General features: G+C 45.1%; 9 protein-coding genes across 9 annotated transcripts; 4 read left to right on the forward strand and 5 right to left on the reverse strand.

Moving 5' to 3' along the window:
• Positions 1-775: 775 nt before the first annotated feature.
• On the reverse strand, positions 776-2,169 carry AOL_s00097g430 (uncharacterized protein; the record flags this gene model as incomplete). The annotated part of the gene is made up of 2 exons (XM_011126263.1): positions 776-2,085; positions 2,166-2,169. The coding sequence occupies 2 exons, from the start codon at positions 2,167-2,169 to the stop codon at positions 776-778; spliced, it is 1,314 nt and encodes a 437-aa protein (XP_011124565.1).
• An 874-nt stretch (positions 2,170-3,043) lies between these two features.
• AOL_s00097g431 (uncharacterized protein) lies at positions 3,044-3,622 on the reverse strand (the record flags this gene model as incomplete). Its single annotated transcript, XM_011126264.1, has 3 exons — positions 3,044-3,158; positions 3,218-3,488; positions 3,553-3,622. The coding sequence occupies 3 exons, from the start codon at positions 3,620-3,622 to the stop codon at positions 3,044-3,046; spliced, it is 456 nt and encodes a 151-aa protein (XP_011124566.1).
• A 570-nt stretch (positions 3,623-4,192) lies between these two features.
• AOL_s00097g432 (uncharacterized protein) lies at positions 4,193-5,374 on the forward strand (the record flags this gene model as incomplete). Its single annotated transcript, XM_011126265.1, has 1 exon — positions 4,193-5,374. One exon carries the CDS (start codon positions 4,193-4,195, stop codon positions 5,372-5,374), a length of 1,182 nt encoding a protein of 393 aa, XP_011124567.1.
• Positions 5,375-5,734: 360 nt separating this feature from the next.
• AOL_s00097g433 (uncharacterized protein) lies at positions 5,735-7,174 on the forward strand (the record flags this gene model as incomplete). Its single annotated transcript, XM_011126266.1, has 1 exon — positions 5,735-7,174. One exon carries the CDS (start codon positions 5,735-5,737, stop codon positions 7,172-7,174), a length of 1,440 nt encoding a protein of 479 aa, XP_011124568.1.
• A 632-nt stretch (positions 7,175-7,806) lies between these two features.
• AOL_s00097g434 (uncharacterized protein) lies at positions 7,807-8,819 on the forward strand (the record flags this gene model as incomplete). The annotated part of the gene is made up of 5 exons (XM_011126267.1): positions 7,807-7,824; positions 7,881-7,906; positions 8,005-8,083; positions 8,154-8,538; positions 8,620-8,819. 5 exons carry the CDS (start codon positions 7,807-7,809, stop codon positions 8,817-8,819), a joined length of 708 nt encoding a protein of 235 aa, XP_011124569.1.
• A 129-nt stretch (positions 8,820-8,948) lies between these two features.
• Positions 8,949-10,024, reverse strand: AOL_s00097g435 (uncharacterized protein; the record flags this gene model as incomplete). The annotated part of the gene is made up of 3 exons (XM_011126268.1): positions 8,949-9,600; positions 9,671-9,924; positions 9,992-10,024. 3 exons carry the CDS (start codon positions 10,022-10,024, stop codon positions 8,949-8,951), a joined length of 939 nt encoding a protein of 312 aa, XP_011124570.1.
• A 1,368-nt stretch (positions 10,025-11,392) lies between these two features.
• Positions 11,393-11,731, forward strand: AOL_s00097g436 (uncharacterized protein; the record flags this gene model as incomplete). Its single annotated transcript, XM_011126269.1, has 1 exon — positions 11,393-11,731. The coding sequence occupies one exon, from the start codon at positions 11,393-11,395 to the stop codon at positions 11,729-11,731; it is 339 nt and encodes a 112-aa protein (XP_011124571.1).
• Positions 11,732-12,595: 864 nt separating this feature from the next.
• On the reverse strand, positions 12,596-14,746 carry AOL_s00097g437 (uncharacterized protein; the record flags this gene model as incomplete). The annotated part of the gene is made up of 1 exon (XM_011126270.1): positions 12,596-14,746. The coding sequence occupies one exon, from the start codon at positions 14,744-14,746 to the stop codon at positions 12,596-12,598; it is 2,151 nt and encodes a 716-aa protein (XP_011124572.1).
• Positions 14,747-19,531: 4,785 nt separating this feature from the next.
• AOL_s00097g438 (uncharacterized protein) lies at positions 19,532-21,694 on the reverse strand (the record flags this gene model as incomplete). Its single annotated transcript, XM_011126271.1, has 1 exon — positions 19,532-21,694. The coding sequence occupies one exon, from the start codon at positions 21,692-21,694 to the stop codon at positions 19,532-19,534; it is 2,163 nt and encodes a 720-aa protein (XP_011124573.1).
• Between the last annotated feature and the right edge of the window lie 1,066 nt (positions 21,695-22,760).

A 22,760-nucleotide genomic window follows, 5' to 3' on the forward strand; every position in this document is an offset into this window, starting at 1 on the left:
TACTCGATCGAGGAACGGCAGCGGGAGCTTTATTGGAACCCGATTGGCCAACCAAACCAATGATGAGAACTGACGACAGGAGCTCGCAATATGTGCAATGGATGCATGTGGAATGTGAATGGTCCTTGGTTTTTCGAAATTCGGGCAATGCGGAATCGTGTAACTTCTGAGTGAAACATCTCGCTTGCTCACCACTGTGCCTTAAGAGCCTAGGTTGGTTCGAAGCAGCCAATGTCGATATGTCGCAGTAGGACCGCACGCATTCATGAACAGGGGAACGATTAGTTAAGACAATATGTTTCTCGAAATGTATTCCTAGATTGCATTGTGCGCCGATTGTAGTCCTATGTCGCAACGTTAATAAATAAACGAGCCGGTCCGCTCGAGCTGGAGTATGCAGGGTTGATTCCCGACCTCGAAACATGTGCGCGTGGATGGTGATCTCTATGGCCGAGAGGCCCTTGAAAAGCCACCTAGCTCTGAAAGCTAGGCGGCAAAAGGTACTTGCGAGTTCGATTTGATAGTTTGAGTGCTCGATAAATTCCATCATGGGCACAAACCCCCAATTTGTAGACATAATGGTAGAGTAAATCGCACCAAAAAAAATACAAGCAGAGAAGTCAGTAACCTACAAAGACAGTCAGAACCAAGGAAAACTCCGAATACCCTCAAACCATCATAGAACACCGTGTATCAAAGCGTAGTACATCGTGACAATATTTACAATAAGACCACCTCCCCGACTTCACAGATTTGATGTAGTGTATATATATCATCATGTTCCATCTCCTCCAGTATATCTCAACGCTGCCCCGAAAGCCTCTCTGACGTCCTGGACTCCCTCGGTCCCACCTATTAGAGGGCTTCTTCCAGCGCCGAGTTTACCGCTACTCGCTTTTTTCTTCACGCTTCTTGGTGTAGCAGTAGCACTTGGAGCCGCCCTTGGTCTTTTTGGTGTTCCGGGACTGACTCCGAGAGCCGCAGCTGCCACGGCTGCCATCATCACACCATCCTTCCGCTGCACCTTTCTCGCCGGTGTATTGACCACTGTCGGTACTTCACCGTCACTAGCTGAGATTGTAGAATCTCTGCTCTTCCTTCTTCTTCTTTTTTTCGACGGCGTTCCAGTCACTGCCGTTAGCATCTCAATCGGTGACACGAGAGTTCCACGCTGCTGGGACTGTGCGGGCTTCTTTGGAGTCCCACTTCCCGCCCTAGCTTCCTGCTCCATAAGTACCTGGCTTGCGACCTCTCCTAGTGCTGCCAATCCATCTTCACGCTGTTGGCTCGTAGTCGATAGCCCCGACTCACTTCTCTTAAGCCCTCTGCTAGCTTCGACATGCAGTATAGCTCGATCAACCATATTGTCATGCTTGCGATTATCCCTAATCCGTTTCTTTAACCTTTCCACCATGTCCTCCAAGTCCTTCTTCGCCGCTCTCTCCTCCAATATTAAATTCTTAGCCCTTGCCAACCGTTCCCGTAATTTATCAGTCTCATCTTCTCCTCCAAAGCTGTTGTTTGCACTAGCAGGTCCTCCGCGTCCACGCAAAACTTCGACTTCCCGTTTAGCCAATGCTATCTCGACCTCATATCGGTGCTTTTCATTCGTATAATCCGTTTCAAGCATTTTATGCTGAAGCATCCAATGTCGAGCTGCAGCTCGGGATTCTTCGGCAAGCCGTTGTAGAGTTGATATATGTGTTTGTGAGATGGTGAGCTGTTCACGGAGCGAGGCCGGTGGTAATATCGTGATTTCAGCGGCACTTAGAAGAGGGATCGTAGGTGTTCTTTGAGTTTGTGCTGGAGAAGTGAGAATATCATTTTTAGAGGCTATGGCCGGTAGACGGGGCGTTGGGTCTGGGGTTACGGTGGTTGCAGTAAGTGGGATTGGAGGAAGTGATGACTTTGGAAGGTCCTCAGAAATGCTAGCTGGAAGCTCATCTCTAAGGGGAGTTATGGGAGAATGGGAAACCTTTCGGTCGATGACATGAGACCCCGAAGGTGTGATAACGGTTGTCGAGGGGGGAGGGGTGGTCACCACCTGCGGTAGTGTAGGATAGAGAGGCTCTTTCCCAACGTTGACTGCATAACCGTTAGGAACTTGTCTTCATGGTGGTATCAAGTCTCGAAAAGATATATAAAAAAAAAGCCAAGGCACATACCCATTGTGAAGCTCGAGATACGACTCGGTCGTATTTTCTTTTTCGTAGTTTTATCACGGGCCCAATTGTTGGAATTTCGCGATGACAGCGGTCAACTCGCGAGGGTTTGTTAAAAACAACGGAAAAGAATTAGAGCACACGATCAACGACGGAGAAGCATCTAGGGAAGGTCAGTAGATATATCCGGATATCTACGGGAGCATGGCAGCTATGGTTCGTCAAAGACCAAGCAGCAGGTGAGTCGTAGATGGTGGCGGTGGAGTGAGTTATATTAGTTAGCTTGAACAGAAACGTGAATTTGGCGTTTGGTGTTGTGTGTGTGGTGGGGAGGTTGTTGCCAGGGAGGTTGGGGTGCACCTCCGACCCGCCTAACGGTTGCCAGGTGAACGCAAGAACTAGCCAACCACAGTCTGGAAAAATCATCCCATTGACCTCCCACAGACCCTATTTGAATCCATTTGAGTATCAAGAAATGTTATGTAAGCTTGAATCTGCGTAGAAGGGCTGTGATGACTACAGGTATTACGATTATCTTAATCTTACGATTGTTCGCCAGAAGAACTCTTGAAGGAAAACGCCCCGGTTCCATTATGTATTTGTAAAGGAAGTAGCATGTGTCATTACTACGTAACATCTGAGTGAAAGCCCGACTTTTGGATATTAATAATTCGAAGGGCAAGGCCAGGAGGGATATCCATCAAATGGCATATCCGACCAGCTTGGTGACAATGCAAAGCATTCATCTTTTGCAATTGCCGGCGTTATATAGAGATCCCAACGGGGAAACCTCAGGATAAGAGGAAGGGAAATATTGCACAGGTAGAAGGTATTGTTAAAATGCGAAAAGGACAAAGAGAAAAAGAGAAGACATCCACCGCCTACAATCTGCGACCTCTTCTACCACCCTTGCGACGAGTGCTGTCGGATGGTGTGGGTGTGACATCTTCAATACGGCCGATCTTCATGCCAGCACGGGCCAAAGCTCTCAGGGCACTAAATAAAAAACGATTAGTATCATTTCAGAGAGCTTTATGAAGAGAATATAAACATACGATTGGGCACCGGGTCCGGGTGTCTTTGTTCCGTTACCACCAGTGGCTCTGATCTTGATGTGGAGGGCAGTGATTCCGAGTTCCTTGCATCGGGCAGCAACGTCCTGGGCAGCCAACATGGCAGCGTATGGGGAGGATTCATCACGATCAGCCTTGACCTTTTGACCACCGGTGATACGGCAGATGGTTTCACGGCCGGACAAATCGGTAACGTGGACGAAGGTATCGTTGAAGGAGGCGAAGATACGGGCAACACCGAAAACGAGTTCACCTGAAAATTTTGATTAGAATCTAGCAACCTCTAAAACATTTTCGAAACGGGCGATATAACATACCCTCACGGATCTGAGGACCGAGGGAGATGTTCTCCTCCTTTGGGCGTTCGGACTTCTTCTTTGGTGGCATTTTGATGGTATGTGATGGTAGATTGAAGGCCTATATCAGCCAGGAATCACCCTGTTAGCCTTGTTCTGTTCCTGAGGCGATATCCATCGTTCTGATTGCAAAGCATCTCGAGTATTCCATTTCGTTGCTCAATCCTTCGTTTCTCGACAGGTTTTATGCCAGCGTCCCTCTTTTGAAAGAAATTACGATCTGTCAAGATAGACGATGGATTGAAAGCTGGATCGGAATGAAATACTTCGAGACGAATTGAATCGGACCGTGATACCTAAGGGCGGATATTCGTACCTAGAGGGTTGGTGGTGTCGGGATTGGTGATATTGTTGAAGGATGAAGATGTCGTCGATGCCTTTGAAATTCAAGGTTCTTTCTTCTAGCTCAAGACCAGGCTAAGGTGCTCCAAGCAGCAAATCCTCAAAATTGTGACTGCGAAATTTCCTTCGTCCCGCCCTAATCCTAAAGCAGCTAGTCCGAACCTAAGAATAGGCGAGTAGGCGCTTGACGCCAAATTGTCAAACAGATTTAATTGTGTTGTGGCTAGCAACACACCCGACATCAACCACACTCAACACCATGGGTGACACACAGCTACCACTACCATCATCCTCGATGGGAGGAGTATCACAATTGTCGCATTCCCCTTCAAACTATAGGCTCTTCTCTTTCGGATCCAATTCTTTAGGACAACTTGGAATCTGCCATGTCGAAGATGCCCGTACTCCAACTGAGTTGTTTCCTCCTTGCCCCTCCGGCATGAACATTACAACAGGCGGGAACCACACATTCATCTCTTCTAATGGCTCTAATGTCGCTTATGCTACCGGAGATAATACATTCGGCCAATGTTGTATCGCATCATCTATCAAGCCTAGTAACGATAGTTCGCAATCAATCACCACCAAGTTCACAACCATTATTCCACCCAGTCCAACAGCTCGATGGCAAGCGATAAGCTCTGGGTGGCAGTTCTCCATATTTGTCTCCTCAGATAATACTGTATACTCGTGTGGCAATGGCCCTCGTGGAGAGCTTGGCCTAGGGTCGTCGGTTACTACAGCTCGCTCCCTAACTCAAATTCCATCATTCCCGCCACCTGGTACAACAGTTGTGCAAATTGTTAGTACCGTCGAACACACGTTAGCATTACTATCTAATGGGCATGTGTATGGTTGGGGGAACGGACGGAAGGGACAGCTAGGTCTATTAGAAACTGGTCAGAAACATATTTGGGAGCCTACCAAACTTCGGTTAGATCTACCCGAAGGCTTTGAGATTGCTGGAATTGCGGCAGGACGGGAGTTCTCTGCATTTATCTCTGCCGATGGGGAGATCCATGTCATTGGAAGTGACAAATGGGGCGTCATAAAATCCAAGCCCTCGAACAAGGTTTCAGGCTGGAGAACATTCGCAGCCGGGTGGGGTGCAATTTATATTTTGACAATCGAAGGAAAAGTATTGGCTTGGGGTCGAGGGACACACGGCCAATTACCACCAGATGATCTACCACTATTAGGAAAGCTAGCCGTCGGGAGTGAACATGCACTCGGAATTGGATTAGACGGGAAGCTTTATGCTTGGGGTTGGGGTGAACATGGGAACTGTGGAACTCTAAGCAAAGACCAAGGGGAGGTCGTAAGGTGGAAGCATGAAGTATCCATCGACGGGCTTGCCGAAGGAAGTTATAGAATCGATGGCATAGCGGCAGGATGTGCTACGAGCTGGGTTTGGACTACTTCGAAGGACTCGGCGGTATAATATCCGTATTAGTATGATATATTGCGCTAGATCTTAAGATACTACAGCTTGCCGAAGCGTTTTAGTACAAGACTAGACCCTCCTCGGAACCTGATATCGATATGGTAAAATATAAAAGATCCTTCTTTATAGTAAGGCGCAAGGTATGAGCTTCTTAGTATATACTTCGTTATATCCAGTTATTTACGGGACACTGGTTCCCAGGAAAAGTCGTATACTACCGGCCTAAGTCGGTATATAATATCGAAATGCACATGTTCGCAACCAAACCCGTTTAAACATCACGTGACACTATCTTGAAAGTCGCGATGTGCCAAGAGACCGACGTGAAGACACCTTCACTGACACTAAAACCTCGCCATGACATCGTTAATTCTCCTCGACCTCCCACCATCTTCTTTCTGTGCAATCGACCTAGCTTCATTCACAACTGCCCCTCGTTTCCGCGGCATAAAGAACATCCCTCCCGGAATCCATTTCTGCTACTTCTCTCCAACCTCAGATCCTATCGACCCATCCAGCACTGAATCACGAATCACAGACCTCGACAATCCAACATTAAACTCGTCATCCCTCCATTTCCGTACCGGCTTCTTCTTCACCGCTTCGCCATCTGTACCTTATATTATCAAAAAATGGTGTTCAAAAACCGAAGCTCTCCTTTCAGAACCAGACATCCCATCTATCGAAATTGAGAACATAAAGAAGAATCTTCAAGAGATATATCGCGGACACCTAAGTCCCTATGAAAAGCTTCAAGTGCCTGAGGAGAAACTATTTGTATGGAACTCCCTGGTTTCGACAACTTTATCCAAATCGCAAGCGACTTTAACCCGAATACTCGGCCCAGGTTGGGGTTGTGAATCTACACGAGAGACAAAATGGGAGAAAGAGGAACTAGACGAAGCCATACGGTCGAAAACTGAGATCACAGGGTCAAGAAAGATGTTTGGGCCAGAAAAGCCGTCGGATACCGAAAGCGACCCTTCAAAGGAAAGGGAATCTCTGGATTACACTCAAATAAATCTCAAGCGCACATGGCCGTTGGATGCCGTTGGAAGAGAGCGCACGGTTTGGGCGAGAGATAGAAGTTGGGTTCTCACAGACATATTTCGAAAATTATCTCCAAAATATGGGGAACGGCAATCGGAAGGTAGCCTTGCGACAGCGGATTCGACAGCTAAGTCACTGTCGGGGAACCTTCCGTCCTCAGGAGATACAGAAGACGGGCAAGCAGCGATGTTAGCTGAGCTATCAATCTCGTTTGTTCTAACGGTGTTGCTCGCGAACTACTCATCTGCAGTGCAGTTCAAGCATATACTTGAGATCTCACTAACAGCAGGAGAAGCGATAAAATCACACACAAAATTCTTTGTCAAGTTAGTAGGGTTGATCGAAGACATGCTAAAGGCAGCTAGATTGGTGGTTGGGGAGAAGGCAGAGAGTGATGACGAAGATGACGAGGAAGCGGTGGGAATACCGGTAGAAGATACTGTTTTAGAAGAATTTGTGAGTGGAGGAGATGCATGGTTGATCAAATTGCTCAGAGGATTCAATCGAGAGCTCAAGGACATCGATGAGGTTAAGGACAAGAAAGAATTAGACAAGCTCAAGGAAGGGTTTGAGAAACTAGAAAGGTTCTGTAGAAGAGTGGGATGGTATCTCGACGATCAATATGTTAGAAAAGGAATGGTAGATTTACCTCCTGAGGAGGGTGGCGGAAGGATCGAAGTGGAGCTCGAGGATATGGAAGGGGAAGATGAAAGGGGAGAGTTTGCGCCAGTGATCGTGGAGCTATAGCTTGGACACTCAAAACAGTGTTTTGTAGAAAGCGGGTAGCTGTCGGTCCCGTCTACCGATAATCCATACAATCCTATAACGAAGGTCTCGGATACCTTGAAGAGTTCGCCAGGGAGTGCTTTGCGGATGCCGATCTAGACGTCACCGAGTGCCCAGGTCTTGGTGTTCTCGTCTAAGCGCCTCGTCGCGGCGCCATTCACCGTGCACCGAATCAGCTTGCATTCAGAGATATCACTAAAATATTATAATATCAGCATTACCGTGCCACTATTTATGGATATAAAAGGATTCCGGAATCACCAGAGTGCGCAAATGTTTGGATGCTACAATTTAAAATCCCATTTTTTTCCCAACCCGCAGACTACTTCAAAACTTTGCATAGAGCGCCAATTAGAATTCTGAAGCTTAAAACCATCTTAAACAAGAAAATTGACTAAAATCCACAAACATCGCTATATATATACGGCGAAGAATACAATGACATCGCAAATTCCATTTGGTTATCCTTCTATACTATTTTTTGGGGAGTAAGTTTGGTCTTCAATCCGGTGCTCGAAAAACAGGCAGGACTAAGGAACGCAATTAATGCTAAAAACCTTCCTGCGGGCCAACAGTAGCCTAACCAAAAATATATGGCAAACCCAGTCAGGGTATTCAGTCGGCGCAGCGATCAATAAAGACTTTTCAAAAAAGTTTCAAATAATAGAAAGAGGTTTTCAGTATGTTATCAAGGTACCAGCTTTAAATTCGCAAAGTCTCTCCAGTCAAGTAGTGGGTATTTGAATAATTAATCCGGCTAACACGAGTGGGGCGAGTGGGCCTATCTGAAGCGGCTACAACTCTGCAAATGCGAGATTTGTCGTGAACGATGCAATCCCACCCGCTGGTGATACCGATATCAGACTTCTAGTAAGAGTTTCCGGGCTGCTCGAAAATGTTCCCGAGCTCAGAGAACAATTCTGACAAGTGAACTTCTCAGGTCCTCTGGTTTGGCGCCAATGATGCCGTCCTCCCAACAGCACCTCAAACACAATATATCCCTATTAGCCAATATAAAGCAAATCTAAATGCCATCATTAAGAGCTCAGCTTTTGAAGGTCATCTCGCAAGAGGCGCAAAAGTTATAATTGTCTCTCCGCCGCCTTTTAATGAACACCAAGGCGGCACGGATGGACGATTGGCTGTCGAAACCAAAAAATATGCAGAAGCTGCCGGCCAGGTAGCTAAGGATGGAGGGTACGAGTTTCTGGACTTATGGAGCGATTTCATGAAGTTCGCGGGATGGAATGAGGGTGGCCCGCTATTAGGTGACATCAATGTTCCGAGCTCAAAGAAGTTAGGTAGTTTACTCGCTAGTGGTGACGGTAAGTGAATATCTTGATTAGAACTAGGATTTGAACGTTTCCTAAGAGTTCACTACTAATACTGTACCGAATGGTTTGAAGGTCTCCACCTGACTGGCACAGGATACAGGAGATTTTATGATCAACTTAGAAATATAACTTGCGGTCCATTGGCAGAACAGATCTGCAATGCTCAGAATATATTTCCAGATTGGGAGACGGCGCCCCGGTATGAATCAAACGGCCAGAGGAACGTTAATGTATTTAGACTATGGAAGCAAGGACGGCGGAGAGGGGTTTAGAGTGGCACGAGACAAGTTTAGAGTTAAATTTACTAGTCTAATGATATCTAAACTGGAAACACGAACCCCGAGAAAGCTGTAGAAACGAGAAAATGACATAGAATCCACTGATTCACGAATTCAGAAAATCTATATCTTTGCACTTTCTCCTTTCCCCACAATTTCATCCCCGCCAGGGCCTCTAGATCCTGAAATCTCCGTACCCAATGTCTTCTCTACCCCGGTTCCTTTTGCAATCGGGAAATCCCACGCCTCGTCACCCCCAAACCACCAATTCCTCTCCTCGCCGCCACTCAAGAAGCTACAATCTCCATTCCTTTCACGCGTCCAACCGCCTAATATTCCTTTCCCCCTCCACGGCAACACCGGCACCGGTCCCTTATTCAAATCCACAGTTCCAGTTCCTTGCACTTCGTTGCCGTCGACATCAATCCACACTGGAGAAGAGTTCGGATCATTTCGTTTATAAACAGAGCAAGAACATGTCCCGGCGCCAACATCCATATCCGGGTCTCCAACGAGCGCTCTACCAGCTGCGATAACCGTCGCAGCATGAGACACCAACACAATAGCCCTAACTTCTGGGTGTGCCTTGTCAATATACTCCACAAGCCTAGTCAGCGCATAGGCAGCACGATTATGCACCTGTGCCATAGTCTCGCCACGAACAGCAGGGATAATTATTGGTGTATAATCAGCATTCAGATTTGGAAAGAATGTTTTCAAAAGCTCCGCAGTGGCTGGAAGCGGATGGTCGAATGGAGCTGTACCAAACCATTCTCTATATATATTTTCGATATCACGTAAGCAATAGTTAACTATAACAGGTATCATGTTTAGATCTAACGTACGCAATTCCGCCTTCCACACCTTCAATACCGAGCCCTAACTCTGTCGCAATCGGTGCCGATGTCTGCAAACATCGGTAGTATGGCGAAGAATATATTTGCTGAGGCTTGATATCCAAACTCGCGAGATGAACTCCCAACTGTCTAGCCTGATCAACCCCATATGAAGTCAACGGCGGATCCGAAGGAATGCCAGTTGGCGATTTTATGGTTGCATTGTAGGTGCCATCGTTGGAAACCACCCAGTTTGAACGGAACTAGTAGTTTGATAAGATTTGCCGAGGTTAGCGGGGTAGGGTAAGGAGAATTCATTGGATATCGTACCCCATGACGGACGATGTAGATTGTATCAAGCATTCTTGGTGTTTATGATGGTGTATCTAAAGATCTATAATGATAATTTAGGATGAGGATGAGGAGGGTATAGTTATACCGAACAAGGTTGAAGAGTCGCGCCGCTTCGGCTGAAACTTTCAAGGCTTGTTGGATTCTCTGCGTTGCGTAGACGCCAAGATCTTGCTCTGTCATATGTCGGAGCTACGTATGCGGAGCCATGTGCCCGGATATTCAGACGACTATACCGAGATGAGAAATAGATGATAGATCCGAGTCCATGGGAGACAAAATAGTTTACTAGTACAGGACTTAGAGTCTAGACGTCTATATGTTCTTTTGGTAAAATCCTATTATGGGATCTCGCCCATGCACTCACAGGGAGGGACTAGCTATATATCTCAGATCTGAGAACGCCTTGAGTACAGGCAAACAAAAAGCTGTCGAGATCTAAGAAGACCTTAAGGAAGCATCGCGAAAAAGGCAAATTACCAGGGGTCTTTACACGACTTAATAGCTATTACGTTAGATCTCGAGATACGGAGGGTAAGAATTCCATATCCTCAACTGTAGAGCCTCCAATAACATCCACAAAATAGCATTTACACTGGAAGGGGACCCGATAGTTTCATCCTTGAGCTCTCTACCTTGAATTATTTAGTCCGAGAAGGTGGAACGGATGTAAATCAGGTCATTTTAATATAAAGAATGACTACATCTCTTTAATTCAGTACATCTCCAAGTTGGCATGGCCATGGCTAGTAAATAAAATAAAATAAAAACCGAACTAATCATTTTAATAGCTCCCCTCTACGTTATAAACTTGGCGTAAATCTAAAAAGAAATACCATGGTAGAATGTCTAAGCTAGCGCTCCATGAACGCCTGAAACTTGTCAGCAAAGTGCCAGCATCAAGGCTGTAAAGGTTTAGTATGTGTTGGGATTCAAAATACAACAGCACAGCTAGCCGTGCAGCCTCGGAATACGCATGCGGTGCCTTGCTGCAAGTCATGAACGGGATGCCGACGCCGCCTGACCTTCGATGTTTCAAATTGGTAGTGGTGCATAGATACACTTAACTAGATATCAAGCCGCGATTCGACAGAATATCGAGTGCGACGTGTAAATGCGAGCGAGTTTTCTCGCGGTGGACTCAAGGCAGGCTGAGAGGCGCTGTTATATGGTGCCATGGTGGGGCGACGTACAAGCCTGGCCCCTCAGATAAACTTTTTAAGCTCCTCCCACCACCTCTCTTCCATCCCTACTGTTTACTCGCAATCCCAGACCAAAACCTCCACACACGCACATCTCCCACCACACTACATCTCTTACTAAAGACACTAGTCTACTGCACCACCAGCTTCATCTTCGCTCAAAAAACTATATATCAAAATGGGTGTCACAAAAGAACTCATCTCCCCCGGAAACGGTACCGATTACCCACAGAAGGGTGATACCGTCTTCATTCATTACACGGGTACTCTCGTTAATGGCAAAAAATTCGACTCCTCCGTCGACCGCGGCGAAGAATTCAAAACCAAGATCGGTACTGGACAAGTTATCAGAGGATGGGACGAAGGTGTCCCTCAGATGTCCCTCGGTGAGAGAGCCAAGTTGACAATCACTGGAGACTTTGCATACGGCGAACGTGGATATCCAGGCCTCATCCCACCCAACGCAACTTTGATCTTCGATGTTCAGTTGTTGGGGATTGGCAACAAGCGCGCTTAAGTCAAAGAGCCAAACTCTGGGGGGTTTCTTATGCTGTTTCTTCTTTTCATGGAGAATAAGAGATGGAGGTTTCTTTCGTTGTGGTATGGGAGGGAGATTTGATAAATTTTCAAGAACTTTCTTGGAGACTTAATAGTTAGATGGTGGTGGATATAACAAATGTACTTATCTATCAAGAACCAAATGCTCAAGCCTTATATCAAGCTTCGTGACACGTGCTCTTTCCTTTGTGACTTCTCAAGTTCCTGTTAATTTTTCCAATATTGCCATGCAAACGTCATGTGCGAACCCCTGAAGGCTAGCTGAGGTTGCAAGAGACGGTGTGAAACTAATTGCGAAAGAATTGTAGGTCTCGTAGGGATTCCAAAATGCATTACTGACTACAGATTGATTGAACAGCATTATGCCTTTATTTATACGAAACACATCCGCTGAGCGCATCATGACAACCTTTTACAAATTTAGTAATATTCACATATGTGCATATGTTCATGCCTTCAATTGGTTTGGTTTAATATGTACTATAGTACTAGCTTATTTGAAGGATGGCTTGAAGTTGATAGAGATCATCTATTAATCTATATAGATCTATCTAGCTATACACAATATATTACACGGTCCCTCCAACCCCACTTCGTTCCCTACTTATTATCCGTCTATCAGAAGTCGCCGCCTGCGCCGGCCCCCAAATTAAACTATGTATAGGAAATATCCTATGCGAAAAAAAAAAAAAAAAACAAACACAATCCAACTCCAAAAACACAAAAATTAACTCCTTGCCCAAAACATATAACAGAACCTCCCCGGTGAAAACAGAATAAAAGGAAAGAAAAGCGTAAAAGATATACACAAGGAATATTAAAATTACAAAACTTTTTCATCAACAAGTAACACAGCCTCAGATGCTAATATGTCGAACCTAGCGGTCCCGTCCCATTCAACATATATGCTTCCAGGCCGGGGGGTATAAGTCACCTCTGCAGTTTCCTCATTAAATGCAATGCCGCTGACATTAACTCCAGCCTTTGCATTTAATCCCGGGCCTCTAAGCCTCACCAATTTGAGTCGATGGCCCGGTTGAAACCCCGTCACGGTAACCCTCGTTGATTTTCTTGGTCCTACTGTGCCATACCTCGCCGGCGAAGGTGCAGAGCAAGAGCGACAATTCAATACTTTTTCATCAGAAGTATTGTAAGGAGATAAATTCAGGATAACAGCACGGGCAAGGAATACGCCGTCGTATGAAGGGAAGTTTCCGATATTGGTGGCTTGAGGGTTGGTTGTAGTTTGAGTAGATGTGACAACTGTAGGTGCTACATAAACGGAGGAAGTAGTATATATAAGTGGCGTTGTTCGACGAACGATCTTGGTTATGGTGATTTCTTGACTAGTCCAGATTGTCGACAATACCCACGAGGTATAGACTCTTTGTGAGGTCGTTCTGCTGCGAGTAATAGTCGGCAAGACGATTTCAGTAACCGTGGGGTAGGCGATTTCAACCGTTTCAGTCATCGTGCTTCCATCAAGCAGTTGATTTTCGATGGTAGTAAGCTTAGTCCCTGGAAGTGTAGCTGTTTTTGTAAACATCGTCTCCTTCGGCACTATAAATACTGCAGTGGTTGTAATGCTTTTTGTAGAAGTCGCTATAGACTTAATAATCCTTTTGGTAGATACGCTTTGCACAGTCTCGAAAATATCCGTGGAAACCATCGTCATTGTCTTCGATACAGTGGTAGTATAAGCCACTTTTGTCGTCCCGACGACATCCAAATTCGGCCTCTGTACTCGATTCGAATACAGCCCGTATACAGCAATATCTGAGGGGCTACCCGGTAAGGGAATGGGTTTAACCATAAAATTTGTAGTGGAACCCGGTTCTGGAAGAGCTAGTGCTTCAGCGAGGAAATATACACCGTAGAAGATTGGTCGAATGCCTGATTCGAGACCATTGGCTCCCTTAGGAATGAAAAAAGAGTATGGGGTTGTTGGACCGTTATGGAAGTATATTCGCTCGATTTTCTTCGAAGCCGCAGCAAGGGAGTAATCGACAAGCCAAAGGGCAGATGCAAAAGTATCTGAAACGTCGACAAAACCACTACAGCTCACGGTATTGGATTCAGCCATTGTGAATCGAGCACCTCCAGCTTCTGCGGCAGCAAGCTCAGGGTCAAATCTCTGCAGCTGCGCCCCAAGTATATTATGATCGACCAATCTGTCAAGGTTCTGATTGCCTGAACAGGCACTCTGGGCGTAGAAATGTAACGAATAGGTCGGTATCTTGAACTGATAGTTATTTATCCCAGCCCTAACTAACGAACTGAGATCGAAATTATCCTTCAAGGACCCGGCAAAAACCGCGGGCTGGAATTGGGCGTTTGGTAGAACCTTCTTGACCCGATTCGCTACCGATTTCCATTCCTCAGCATAATCCTTGCCCGTCCAACCCCTCGGCCTCTGTTTACCATTAACGTAAAGATCGGGTTCGTTTCCAATCTCAAATAGATCAACTTGTGGAATATTTTCATCCGCTGCGACTGCAAACTCGACAGTGTTCTGCCAGTTGTCCGTTGAATTGACTAAATTGAGACCAAATGTGATCTGGGTATCACTAGGGAAATACTCTCTGACCAGCTTGAAGTAGGACGGTCCAACCAAATACTGCGAAGAAGGATTGGCGGTCCACATAATCGGTTGATCTAAACTCGGTACGTAAGTGGTTTTATCCATACCAGACCCTCCGATACGAAGACCCGGTCGACCTCCAGTTTTCGATTTCCAAAGCTCCATGAGATTGTTCAGCATTGGCGAGTTTAAGAATGTAGGCATCGCCATATGCTCGAGGGAGTAGCTGATGAATGATCGATCTATCGTAGGCGCGGCAGCCGCATTTGGCAGTGTCGGCGAAATGTTGATAACGGGTGCATATCCCAATTGCGCATACGACTCTGTAATGAATAAAATATGTACGCAAATAAAAGAAAAGAGCGTCGATGTAAGTAAAGATGGTAAGGCCATCTTGGGAAGAAGTGTAATATAAATTGAAGGATCGTAGAATTAAAATTGGCACAAGCCAATGCAAAAGATAGAAAAGGAAGATAAAGCAGATTTTAATGAATGTGATGATATATTTTAGGAATCTATGGTGTTATCAAAGCTGTCATATAGCTACCATGTATTCCCTTTTTTTATGACAAAGGAGAGGCGTGAGACTGAGGAAAAACGACATCTCAAAGAAAAACCTCATCATAATGAGGGGCGGATGATACACTTATACATAGCTATCAATCGATCAACTAAGAGGGGCGATTCTCATTCTTTCATTTGTACTGGTGTCGCCGTGTATCAGAATCGCAAGCATAAGCTGTTAGTATAATTGAAAGAGCTGCCTTGTCCAAGTCAAAAAAAAAAAACTTTCCAACCATGACTTTTTCGCTTGTTTCGCGCATTGTGTTATGCAACAGAATATTCCCTTCTAGCCTACATATTAGGATTGGCAGTCAAAGGGGAACCCAAACCATAACTCCTAAAGAGGCACTAAATTATAAAAACTACCTAGTTTTTTCTGTGTGAGTTCGGCGCATCCATGTCCATCTTGTCTAGCGAATAATGGTTATATTGCAACAGTGGAATACTTGTTCCAGCGTCTCATCTTGAGGGTAGGTAGTCTTCTACACCAAGAGTTTGCGGCGACGTTGGTACGGAGCGAGCAAGGGGCCGGGTTGTAGCTCGGCAAGGTCCCAGGTTCATGCAATTCTCCAATTATCGATGTCAAACCGAACTTTCCCCCATAAACATGACAGCTCAGCCTCGTGTACTGAGCTGTCAAAGTGGGGCATTTCTTAGGGGTTGGGTTCCGAAGAATATTATTGACTTTCGTCAGCAGGAATGTTAAAACCAACGTGGTGGCTGTTGGAGGGCGGCAAAGCAGGTACGGAAAACATTATAGAATCGATGTGCATTTCTGAGCAAACTTAAGACATGTCAACGGTACCTGCAGATTGCTGCATTTGGAACTTTTAGTCCAGTGCTCTGGAGGCGAGTACCATTACCGCATATTTCTGAGGCGCTAATACTTTTCCTCCACCACCCAAGCCAACGTTCGAACTAGGGCTCCGAGACCCGAACTACCTGAGACACCACGTCCACCTTGCCCACAACTTCCTGGTTGAGAACAAAGGAAACACCAATCTTTATCTCTATTCAGAGAGTTCCAGGCTCCAATGTATAGATGCATTTTTTTGGTTTTCTAAACATAGATATCAAAATTATTTTCTTAAGCAAAAAACTCTTGGTCTAAATATCATTACTTATTGACAAACAGTGAAATGGTACATAGTATCTCAGGTTTTCTGGGACCAGAGAATTTGTTTTTAGACGTGAGTCAACCAGGTGCACAGTAATTAGGAACCATATGCAATGGGTACCTGTACCTGTACCGTACATATCCGAAGCACGAGAACCGCTGAAAGAATGCAAGACCTGGCAAGTACCGCGGTCTGGACCTAAGAAAACGAACGCTGATCTTTCGCGCCGGTAGCTCTAACGTCGCAGATTGAAATTCCCGAGCATTCTAGCTGGGTAGCTAGCACCATCTTCTGAAACGCTCGATACCATTGTCGAAGAATAGCTTGTCAATAACATAGTAGGCTCACGGCGGCTACGGTACCTATTTGCAAGGCACAAAACTTTTCGGTGACTAGCAAATCCCCCGCCATGGCCTTTAGCTAACTCAGGGGAATAAAATGTAATAGATTTGCTGCTATGTCAAATCCGTGTAGTATAACCCGGTGTGGATACCAAGATCGCAAAATGGCTCATACCATTGCCATCAGATTTCCCGGTCCAGTTGATCGAGTTTATGCCAACCCCAACAACATCAAAGAAGAGGCTTTGCATAATATCCCAAGCTTCTTGATGCACATGCGTTTAGGCACCTAAAAACCCATATAATATAATATCTCGAAAATTAAATATAACTACACAATATATTAATATATCGACCGTAGCGCTGTAGCTATCATTTCAAAGATCATGCGCACGTTCAAAAAGGCCAACAAGCTCGAGAAGGCAATTTGATGGACACGGGATAGGCTGTATATCTCCCGTCCCGATTAAATTACATATGATTTCATGCGATGCGACGATAAGAAAGAATGTAGCCCCACTAACGAATATAGCGTCGGCCGGCCGATTTTCCCGTTTTTTAAAAGTGGATCTACTATTTATCCCAGCTGCAGCCCGCCCTTAAAAACCCTATTATCGGTGTGGTGGGGGTGTCCCTGGATTGTCCCTGGATTGTCAACGAATGATCAAAGGGTTTGATGGTTGTCAAGATTACCTTTGATACTATACACGCAAAGGATATAGTGGGCGAGGCCAATTGCTCCTTTCGTATTGTATAACTATAATCCTGTGGGTTTATGAGTAGGTATCGAATTTATACTAAACATCGCCAGCTCATCATCTCATATTGCCTCGAGCCTGTAGATATGCATATCTACCGCGATAGCGTGTACATGTTGTTGATCAGAATCAATATTTTACAAATGTGTACAACTCCTATCGCGCGCATTGGTGATCTTAGGGCAACCGAACCATAATGCCTGTCAAAGTCTCGTTTTACCAATTTTTCCGAAACGCGAACGTCTCATAACGTCCTACCGCCCGATCATCCAATCGTCTTTATTCGAGGTCTCTTTCACTCTTTTTTTTTTTTTTTATAAAAAAAAAAAGGTGTCTTAGTTTAGGATACATGCCAACATGCCGGAAACTGTTTCCAGCCCGAAGCTTAAGGCTTCGCGGATCAAATTCAGAAAACTCGAAACATCCAAGATATATCGATATCCCAACTTCCCCATTAGATATAAAGATAGAGCCACTAATCCAATACAATATATCCCGAAATGGAAGCCACGATATATATTTTTCCGGATATGCGGCTGACCTAGCGAACGGAAGCCTTACCCCAAGCTTAGAGCCCATGTAAATGTCAATTTTTTTCTCTAGAGGGGCACTGCCTTGAATACGGTTGCACCAAACAGTCGTGTAGGGAATCAAAGATGAAGATCCAGTCTCGTAATGAAGATCATGGTGTAACCTTGACTAGTTCTACAACACGACGCAACACACACACACACGACTCTAACCTGAACCTGAATTCAATTCGAGAAGTTGAGACTGTCCTTCAACGTACGAGCGGAACAGATTATAATCACAAATTAATCCGCCTCACTTTTGAGACTACAATATAGCTGAATAAGTACCTGGGGATCTGTATTCTTTCAGAAAGGTTAATCCTTCTATCCATTTTTCGTAGATCATCCCAGCCGTCCAGTCCCATCCAATTGATGGTATAAACCCCTTCCTCCAAGGAACCGCTCCGAAACGATCAAATACGTCTACATTTACAAAAGTATACCCCCATAATATAAACCGATCAATCCATGCTCAAGTCTCTAGATGCAAACAAGGATACCCGGGTCCCAACACCAAAAATGTTTGTTTCCAAAAGCCAAGCCGCTAGTCCGCACACACACACACGAGCTCTTCACAAAAAGATCAAGAAACAAAAAAAAATGAATCTACAACAATCAGGATTCGCACATGGTCACCCACTGTACTACTGGCTGATCGATAAGAGGCTTATATAAGGCAGAGCGGACGGGATACCTAGTGTTCCTCTTTCTGTGGTCGTAGATATCATATGTTTTTGGATGAGAAACTATATTCTTCATCTACTGTGAATTGTACGAGGAGATTATGTTTTTTATTATCCTGCGATTAACTGATTGAGCAGATATGATGGACCCCAAGTCAAGGTATGATTGGCAAACTTAATTGTTCCGATCGATAAAAGTATTTTCAATCATGAGATTCGAACGTTCGATCCTGACCTAGTGAAGTGAATACTGATTGTTATGATCTCGGGTTCGAATATTTTTTTGCAAGTTAACAAGCTTTACCCTTTTTGGTCTGGATTAACGCCTCTCCCAATTTGTCTTGTGGATTTAACCGGGCTTGATGGTCTGTGGCAGGCTCGACTGCCATTTACAGATCAGTACAAAGTATAACAGAATAAAAGGGTAGAATAGAATAGTAAATTATACTTGAATGGAATTTATCTTGTAAACCAGAACTAATGCTACTGCGAAGAATAGAATGGTTGAACATAAAAAATATATATATATTGATATGTATATTTTAGAGGCTTCCGGATAAAGGTGACGGCGGCCAGTCATGCTTTTCTAACCTAGACCAAAATCTACACGATGACAGCTGCGTATCTCTCATCCCCTTTGCTAAAGCAGTCAAAAATTGACCCATGATCAAATTATAATATTAAGATGGTATGGAGGCAAGCTTAAGACGGGTGCGAGTTCAATATTAAGAATAATATTAATATTAATACTACCATTAAAGAAGTAATCCGCTACGCATACAGAAGTAGGCAGCCTATCCAAAGTTTCTACAAAGAATAATAAAAAAGAACAAAGAATTAAAGGATAAGAGTAGTGAAGAAGAAACTTCCAAAGTGACAATGAATAATGAATAAAGAATAGAGAGTTTCGGGGAGGAGAAGAAAAGAGAAGAGAGTCTTACACAGAAAACTCATTAGTGAAGAAAAAAAGTTTCAGTAAGGTCAATCAAGTCAAGTAACCGGCATCGCCCATGCATTCACCATCCATCCATACCGTCTTTTTGTATAATCCGAATTAAACGCCAGTCACATTAATCTTGTCTTTTTTTTGCTGCTTTCCTCCGACTTGCTCATGAGCACACAAACAACCTTACTATAAATATTTAGTCCGAAGACGCTTCCTCATCCCGTCCTACAACATCCCACCCGTCCTCTTTGATATCCTTAACCTCCTCCTTCTTCTCCCCATCCTCCTCATCATCGTCTTCAATTTCCTCAACTCTAACCGGGATCCTCTCCCTCAACCACTCAAGAATAGCTTCTGTTCCTCTCTCCACAATGTTCCTTCTCGGAACTCTAAACAAATTCCCCAAAACCCTCAACTCCCTCAATCCTTTCCCTTCTAAAAGTCCCAACTCAGGTGGCAACTGTCCAATACTATTATTCATCAGATCCACAATCTGTATTCCCTCCAACCCTTCCACGCTCACAGTCTCGATCTTATTATCACTCGCCACAAACGTCGTAAGACTTCCGTACCTCTTGCTCAAATCATCCGGGAAGGATTTGAGTTTATTCGCATGAATATCAAGGTAATTCAACCGTGGAGCTTCGATATACTTGACCACCGCTGCCAAACTTTCAATGTAATTCGTATGCAGCAGTAAAGTCTTCAAGTACGGGAACTCCATCTCAACATTCAAATACTCCTCTCCTTTCAAGCTATTGCAGCTCAAATCAAGAGTGTAAAGTCCTCTGAATGTCTTGATACATGGGGAGAACATGGTTAACGAGTTCCGTTGCAATAGCAGAACTTTTACCATGAGAGTATCAGTCCCACCCAGTGTCTCCTCTGTGAATTCTTGCATATCTTTCGCCGTGAGATCCAAGATACCCCCGGGACGGATGCTGAGGCCCTTGGGTGTCTCCTCCTCTTGCTTCGCTGGCTTTTTGCGGGACCATTCGGCACCGAATGGGTGTTCATAATCCGATTCTTCATCTTCCTCGGCATTTTCGGGACGCTCGGCGTCCTCATCATCGCTACCCTGCTTCTTATCGTCTGTCCCAGCGATAACAATCTGAGGCCAGTCACCGCCATTACCGCTACCATTACCGTTACCATTACCGTTTCCGACAAGATTCGCAGCATTAGATTCTCGACGTGCGGCACGTGCCGCCTTGATTTGCTCCCGAAGTGCCTGCGAAGATGCCATAGCACGCTCATGCTTATTGCCTTGTGATGCAGGTTCTTCAACCGGCGCAATACTAGAGCGGGGAGCACGTTTGGGAACCTTGATAGATCCCGGCGCTGCAAGCTTTGGAGTCGTCGAAACAGGCGCAGCTTTCGGGAAAACGGTTGCAAGTCGTGGGGTCAGTGGTTTTGGCGCCTGGGATTGTAGGGATTGTAGAGGTGCCTGGAAGGAGCGAACTCGTATGGGGGCGCGGACTGTCGATGTGGTTTTCGCGGACGCGGTCTCGGGAGCAGTTGTGACTGCGGTACTAACTACCCTCCGACTCGCTGGTATCTTAGCAGGGGTAGGCGTAGCCCGTTTGGGTTGGGTCAGTTGAGGAGTAGCTCTAGCTGGGGCGGAAGCACCAGATACAGATACCGATCTCGTCGATTCCCTGACCGGTGATCTGGTAAGTGTAGGCAACCCAGATCCCTTCTTATTAACTAATAAATTACTATACGACGAAGGCCGCTGTAGTGTCTTAGGAAGTGTAGCCGTAGAAACACTAGCGCTCCGCTGCCCAGTACCCGCACCAATAGGTGATCTAGGGAGCGGGAGCCCTGTCCGTGTAGGAGTCAAGGGTGACCGAAGACTCCCACTTGAACTCTGTGATTTAAGGCCTGGTGATAAGCCAGGTGATCTTATTGGTGATGCAATTGGAGAGGGTTTGCGTAGACCACTAGCCGCAAGCTTTGGGGTGACGAGTGAGAGTTTGCTTGCTTTTGGTGCCGGAATACTTCGTGTCGGAGAGGTATTATCAGAAGATAAGGTGGGGATGCTGGATTTTCGAGGTAGACGGGAGCCGGGGAGCGGGAGCCGGGACTCTTTCTTTTCGAGGCGAGGGATCCCTCGAGTCGGCGACGAGGCTTCCACGGGTACTGTTGCTGTAGCTACTGTTTCCGCCGTTGCTTCTGTCGCTGCTTCTGTCGCTGCTTCTGTCGCTGCTTCTGTCGCTTCTGCTGCCACTGGAGGCTCTGAAGTCTCTGTAATCACAGCTGGGGCATCGGTTTGGAGTTCTTCTTCGACTGGAATACTATGGTCCAAAGCCGGGGCTATGGTGGTATCCGGACTGAAACTCTCTACTTCGACCCCCATATTGTCCTTATTCGTACAGAGAGAATGGTGAAAAAACGAGGTTCAAAAAAGTCTTCCTATCGATATCTGCAGGAATGTAAGTACAGATAGAAATAAAGGAATTATCGAAGAAAGAAAAAATCAAAAAAGAGCACCACCTTTAAGATCCCAATATAATATAATATTAAGAAAAAAGGAGATGATGATTCAGGAGAAAAGGAGAGCGAAGTGGAAGGGAAGGAAGGAAGAAAGACAGGAGGGGGATAAATTACGGTATGGGATTGGATCCGCCCCACTGGCTGAGTTAAGTTGAGAGGTTGTTGATATCCCGCGCAATTAATATTATAACGTGGATAGAATTGGATTAAAGTCCAAAATGCTGGAGCAAGGATCGCTCGGGCCAACTAATTTGCGCCCGGAACTGCGCTGCACTTGCAGTTTGCAGTTCGACCGCCGCAGTGAAGAAAGATACGCGAAGAGGGTTCACTGCGCAGCTGCTGGTGTCTCTGGTGTTTGGACCAATCGATGACCCCTGGACGGCGGTGCCCTTTCCCTTTTTTTCCTTCTCGCGTATTAAGTTAATTCCGCGGTGCCGAACGAAACGAACAAACGAAAGGAGGATGTCGAAATATATGTAGAAACTTAAATCGAATTTGCAAATACTATAATAGTTGAGGTTAATTAACAGGAGAGAGGGATCCAGGAGGGGTGGTCGGCCGCCGGAATATATAAAAATTAGGATCTCTCGGTAGACATCGGAATAGACATTCGGTACGAGAACGATCAAAAAATTCTTCTTCTTCTTTCCAATACATTACTTAAGTACTTACAGGCACAGCTCCGGCCAGGAAATCATGGCATACCTTCAAGGCTTCAGAACGGCACCACGAACAGACAAAATTCTTTGATTTTTTATGTATACAAAGAAAAAGTCTTTATATATATTTATTATATGTTTATTATATATATTTTTCTTCTTGAGAATTAGTATAGTTATATTTGTTTAAAAATTAATGTTTTTGAGACATTGATTTTCGACTAAGTTAGGTCAGGTTTGTCAAAAAAAAAAAAAAAAAAAAAAAAAAAG

Source organism: Orbilia oligospora (genome assembly GCF_000225545.1).
Source record: "Orbilia oligospora ATCC 24927 unplaced genomic scaffold scaffold00097, whole genome shotgun sequence".
Taxonomy (NCBI): Eukaryota; Fungi; Ascomycota; class Orbiliomycetes; order Orbiliales; family Orbiliaceae; genus Orbilia; species Orbilia oligospora.